This window comes from Onychomys torridus, chromosome 23 (genome assembly GCF_903995425.1).
Source record: "Onychomys torridus chromosome 23, mOncTor1.1, whole genome shotgun sequence".
Taxonomy (NCBI): domain Eukaryota; kingdom Metazoa; phylum Chordata; class Mammalia; order Rodentia; family Cricetidae; genus Onychomys; species Onychomys torridus.
This window is the reverse complement of record NC_050465.1, coordinates 40,501,984-40,507,983: the sequence shown is the minus strand read 5'-3', so window position 1 is coordinate 40,507,983 and position 6,000 is coordinate 40,501,984. Positions and strand designations below refer to the sequence as shown.

Here is a 6,000-nt window from a genome sequence, read left to right as displayed (position 1 = left end):
CAGTAACCCAAAGCACAGAATGCTGCACGGACTCCAAAGGAGCACTGTGGACCTACCCTTCCACCTTTAGAATGTCTCCAAGCATTCTTTTCCAAACAGTGCCTCCTAGCAACCCACAACCTGTCACTTTGCTAATCACCAGAAAGTGGAACTGAATGGTGGCACTTAATGTAAGTCTGGAGAAACTGCCAGCACAACTGTTTACTTCATGTGAGCCCTTGCTACCTGACACCATACTCAGAATGGACGTTCCAAAGCAAGCTTGCACTTTAAGCTGTGGCCTAGTTATCCCGTTACCTATGAGATATGACAGTGACTTACTACGTTCTAGTCACTGTATTCATTGTCACTTAACATCGTCTCTGGGTGTTCTTTTAGGAAGCCTTGGAGAGGCCCTGAACCCTTGACAGTCCTGAACACTGATCATTTGCTCCCTTCAACATTACCTTCCATAAAGGTAACTGAACAGCTCTAAGTAAGGTACTTACAATCAAACTTTAATAGGAGGTTAAAAGGACAGGCATGGTGGTACATCTATAACACCAGCACCTGGAAGGCGCAGCAGGAGACGGATGAATTTGGGGCAAGCTTAAACTATATAGTGAAACCATGTCTCAAAAAGAGAAGTAATCAACAAAAATTACTTTGACATAAATATAATTATTACATAATTTCCGTATTGTATTATATATCCTGATTGACCAAAAGTAATCATATGAGGTAAATTATGGATGTCGGGAAATAAATATAAAGAGAATACTGCCCTTTTGAGGGCTTTATAGATGAATTATACATATAATCATACTAAACTTTAGTATTTGTAATGCACAGTGTACCTAAGAGCTTTATAGTTTTACCATATAAATAACCTGTTATATTTACTTACTACGCATGTCCATTTTAGTAATAATAGTAATGAGAATTCTAGTATCTTTGTATTTTTAAAATAGAAAAAACAGTATGATTCTAAAGATCTGTGAAATTAGACGGCTGAAAATAATTCTGTCTTCTGAAAGCACACACATAAGTTGAATGTGAGAGCAGAGCCATCTACTGGAGGAAGTGTCGTATTACAAAGCACAAGTGCTGCCGTTTAAAAACTGAGAATGAACCTCTTCAACTGGAGACCCATGTGTCTAACAGAGTAGAGCTGACCTGTGAAACCGGCCAGGGACTGACTGAAGCCCTAGTTTCTGCGGAAGGAGGGGCTGGGCTAAGCCTGAGGAGTAGAAACCACCAGAGGTAGTCTGACCATGGTTTGGGAGAAGGTACAATGAGAAGGAACAGTTATCAGAAACTTGGTCCCTTCTCAGAGACACTCGCGAACAATGACTAGTGGTTAGTGGCACAGGGGAATGAAAGGGCTGGGTTGTGCCTGGTACCCGATACAACACTTTCTAAACACTAACTTTCCTGAAAATGCAAAAGGAATACATTTGCTCTTTTATCATCAACCAGTAAGGCGTGAGTTTCTAGGTCCTGTGGGCTTTCACTAGCCAGGTCCTGGATTGGTCCAGTCTTGGAAACAAAAGCCCAGTGTCTGGGCCCAACTCTCTCCCTTCAAAGGGGCATGGGTGTCCATAGAATCGAGGTAGGAAGTAGAGCTCTCTAAGGCCTCTCTCTGTGGCAGAGACCCCCAGTCTTGACAGCAGCTTATCAGCTAAGTTTGGAGTAACAGGCTGAAGCAAGGTTCCAAAAACTCGCAAACATTCCAAGGCTACATGAAGCACAGTACCCAGCCAGAGGGCATCCGCAGGGCTGGTCAGTTTCCATGGTGTATGCCTTTGGATGAAACCATTAGTTTGCCGAACACAGCTGGACACTGCCTCCAAAGCCTTATAGATCTGAAAGTCATCATAATAGTCCGCCACCTGCTTGGGCAAAGTGCCCACTGCACTTACAAGCGCATAGTCTTCCGCCTGCGCACGAACCGAGGGCCCCGTTAACCCTGGCTCACTGGGGAAACAGGCAGCGCAGAAAGACGGGTAAGTCCCAGAAGGATTTATTCTGTAGGCAGTGCACCGGTTTAAAAGACCTCCTAAGGCATCTGCCAGCTCAGAGTCCAGCAATTTAACCACCTTTTCATCATAGTAGTCGCAGTCCCAGTTGGGAACTCCCTGCCGAAGGAGAAAGTAGCGGAAGCCATCCACAGTGTAGCGATCAAGGCAAGTCCTCGGATCCACCACGTTGCCCACGCTCTTGGACATCTTTTGGCCACTCACCGTCCAGTGCGAGTGGACACAGATGCGATGTGGTGGCCTCAATCCGGCCCCTAGGAGAAGGGCGGGCCAATAAATGGCGTGAAATTTGAGAATGTCCTTACCTATGATATGAGATGTGGCTGGCCACCAAGACTGGAAATCTGCATCTGGGTAGCCAACTACGGTGAGGTAGTTAACCAGGGCATCCAGCCACACGTAGATAGTCTGCGAATCGTCCCCGGGAACCGGAATGCCCCAGTGCAGGTGGCTACTCCTTCGAGAAACGGACAAATCGGGCAGCTCCTCCTGCAGCCACTGAAGAACTGTCTGGTGGAACGGCTCCGGGGTGATCGCCTGAGGATTGTTTCGAAGCCACCGCAGGAGTGGTTCTCGAAACTGGGAAAGCCTGAAAATGTAGTTTTCTTCCTTGGTCCAAGAGACAGGATGCCCGCTCTCGAGAGACACAGGGCACAGGTCCCCGGACGGACCCACCTGCCGAGTGACCTTGGCCTCGGGCAGGAAGCACTCGTCGGAGGCGCAATACCATCCTTCATAAAGCCCTTTGTAAAGCAGACCCCGGGCCTCCAGCACCCCCCAGAAGTGCTGCACCGCCACCCGGTGCCGGGCCTCCGTGGTGCGGATAAAGTCGGTGGAGGAGATGCCAGCCTCCCGGAAAAGCTGCCGGAACTGGGCAGACACTCGATCGCACAGCTCGATCGGGGACAGACCCGCGGCGGCTGCCGCCTGCTGGATCTTCAGGCCGTGCTCGTCCGTGCCGGTGGAGAACCGCGTGGACGCAGAGCCGGGGCCACCGAGACGACGGTGGCGGCACAGGGCGTCGGCCAGCAGCGCCGAGTACAGGTGCCCGATGTGCGGCGCGGCGTTCACATAGAAAATGGGCGTGGTGAAGTAGGCCCGCGCTTCCCCGGCGTCGCCACGGCCGCTCGGCGAGCACGAACCGTAGCGGCGACAGCCGCGGCTCGCCCCGGAGCGCGCCAGCACCCGCAGAGCGCACCGCCGCAGCATGGTGCCAGCCGGCTCCAGCCCTAGAGGCGGCGTCCCCCGAGCACGTGAGGGCGCGTGCGCAGCTGGACGGCGCCGCAGCTTCCGGCGCGGAAGCCAATGAACGGCGAGCGCTGGCTGCTGCGGCCCCGCCCATAGCACCGCCCCCTTCGGGCTTCCTGCGGCGCGCAAGGGCCGCTGGTCGGCGGGAGGTTTTGAGTGCTCGGCTGGTGGGTTCCTAGTCAGGGCAGATGATGGAAGAAGCGCGCGTCCTGTGTGTTGTGCTTTGAGCCGCAGTTTTACACGCTGGGATCTGTTTCCGGTTCTGGACTGAGCTTGTTGGCAAGATTTTTATATTGAGGCGTTTCCCCAAACTCATTAACTAGCATACTGCACGACACAAATCCAGCCTCTCTCTATACTCTCGCCAACATCTGAAAAACCACTTGTATTTTATCTCAGAATCCAAATAAATATGAAAAGAAGGAAATTGGTTTCCTAGAGCACTCTAGGGAAGGATAAGCCCTGGAAAAAAGTTGTGTAGGTAACCAACCACTATTTAGTTGGATTTAGGGTTCACTCCATGAAATGAAGCCCATACCTGACGCTTCTCCAGATGGCCAAGAACCTGAGACTAGACAGGTCATGCATCTAGAGAAAAATCAAATACTACTGTTCTGCTGAGAGAACATGATAATGACTCCAGACAACATTCTGCTATACACGTGAATAGTGTCTCACTCAGCCAGCGCCAAAGAAGCTTCCTCCTGCAGTAGATGGGAACTAATACAGAGACCCACAACCATAAGATGTACAGAGAGTGAGAGACGGTGGAACACTCAGTCCTGCATAGGGTGTCTTCATCAAACAACCCCCAACCTTCCAACCCCCTCACCCTCTGAGGCCAGCTGCTCTGGCGTCAGGGAACTAACTATGAGGAAGAGAAGGCAAAAAAGCTTGTAAGAGCCGGTGAAGATGGAGACACCAAGAAAACAGTGCCTTCCAGATACGACGGGACTGATGCACGTATGGACTCAAGCAGCGCACAGGGCCTCATGGAGTCCCAGCGCTGACGGGGGACACAGACGGGAGCTCACATCCCTAGCCCAGAAGCTATCTCCAGCTGACAACTACTGGTAAAGGAAAATTTCGTTTTCTGCGTTTGAGTTTTCCTTGTATACAAACCACACTTAAGGGAGGTCCCGCGCTCTCAGCGGAAGATGACCAGCTCCAAACAAGCTCAGCAGTACTCTCGGAGATGTTGTGTTTGGTGGTTTGTCTGTGCCTTTTGTTCCTTGCTTGCCTTTTGCTGTCTATTATAGTTTCCAATCTTGTGTTTTTATTGGGGGGGGGGGGACTATGTGTTTCTCCTATTTTGTTGGGTTTTTTTCTGTCTGCTTGCTTTGTTTTATTATAGTTTGTTTGTTTGTTGGCATGTTTGTTTTCTAAAGAGAAAGAAGGAGTTGGTGGGATTGGATGGGTGGGAGGTGGGGAAGATCTGGGAGGAGAAGAGGGAAGGGAAACTGTGATCAGAATGTAGGGTTGAAAAGTTTAATTCTAATTTTAAAAAGACAGAAAGGTTGAAGAGGTGAGTGTTGTGTAACACAACCAGGTTCTCCCTCAATTCTCTCAATCTTCCCCATTGCGGTGAAGCCGGTGCTCCAGCAAGCAAGCCTGCTGTCTGTCCTGGCTTGTTTTCTGTTCTTGTAATCAACTTCACCACAAAAAAACTACTGGGGAGGAAAGGGTGTGTTCTAGTTTACTCTTCCCATTGTGAAGGGAACCTGCGGGCGGGAACCTGCAGGCAGGAACTGAAGCAGAAGCCATGGAGGAACACTGCTTATGCCTTGCTATCATGGCTTGCTCAGTTTTCTTTCTTAATCAACTCAGGATCACCTTGCCAGGGTGGCAGTGCCCACAGTGACCTGGGTCCTCCCACAACAATCACTAATTAAGAAAATGTCCGTCAGACAGTCTTATGGAGGCATGTTCCGAACTGGCATTCCCTCTTCCTAGATGGCTCTAGCTTATATCAAGTTGACAAGAACTAAGCAACACGGTATTTTTCTCCATCTTATAAATAAAACGTGCAGACTCCACTATGGCTATGTGTCATTCCTTCTCTGTATGACAGAATTCCCTGCAGTCAATAGCTGTTCATAGACACAAGTGGTCCAAGTTTGGGGCTATTAAGAATAGTATAGCTATTCACATTCTCAGGTGTCTCTCTTGGTACCTATATGCTAAAGTTTCTCTTAAGCCTGTGCCTGGGAATCAAATTGCTGGATCATTTTTTAAAAAAAAAAAAAAAATGTGAAGGTTCAACTTCACAAGATAATGCCAAGTTTCTTCCAACATAGTTAAATAAATTTATACTCTTATGAGTACCATTTCCTTTGAAAAATTTAGGACTTGGTATTATCTGTTTTCTCTTTGGTCAGTCAAATGAGTAGAAAGTTAAATAATATCCAGAAAGTGAAACCATTCAAGTATTCATCATCTGATGAATAGTTAAAGAAATGTTGTATATCCATACAGTGCTTTTTGTGGGATGACTTTCTCAAGATTAACCTTCCAACCCATGCCTTTCCATCTTGTCTTCCTGTGGTAGTATTGTGTTCCCTGAAATATTGTGCACCCTAATAAACTTATCTGCGGCCAGAGACAGAACAGCCACAATATTAAACTTGAGGATAGGCAGTGGTAGCACACGCCTTTAATTCTAGCATTCCAGAGGCAGAAATCCATCTATCTGTTCAAGGATACAGCCAAGCATGGCGACTCACGTCTTTAATCC

General features: G+C 48.5%; 1 protein-coding gene across 1 annotated transcript; it reads right to left on the bottom strand.

Annotated features, from left to right (window-relative positions):
- Positions 1-476: 476 nt before the first annotated feature.
- Positions 477-3,283, bottom strand: Mars2 (methionyl-tRNA synthetase 2, mitochondrial). The gene has a single exon (XM_036173812.1). It carries the CDS (start codon positions 3,225-3,227, stop codon positions 1,473-1,475), a length of 1,755 nt encoding a protein of 584 aa, XP_036029705.1. The 5' UTR covers positions 3,228-3,283; the 3' UTR covers positions 477-1,472.
- Between the last annotated feature and the right edge of the window lie 2,717 nt (positions 3,284-6,000).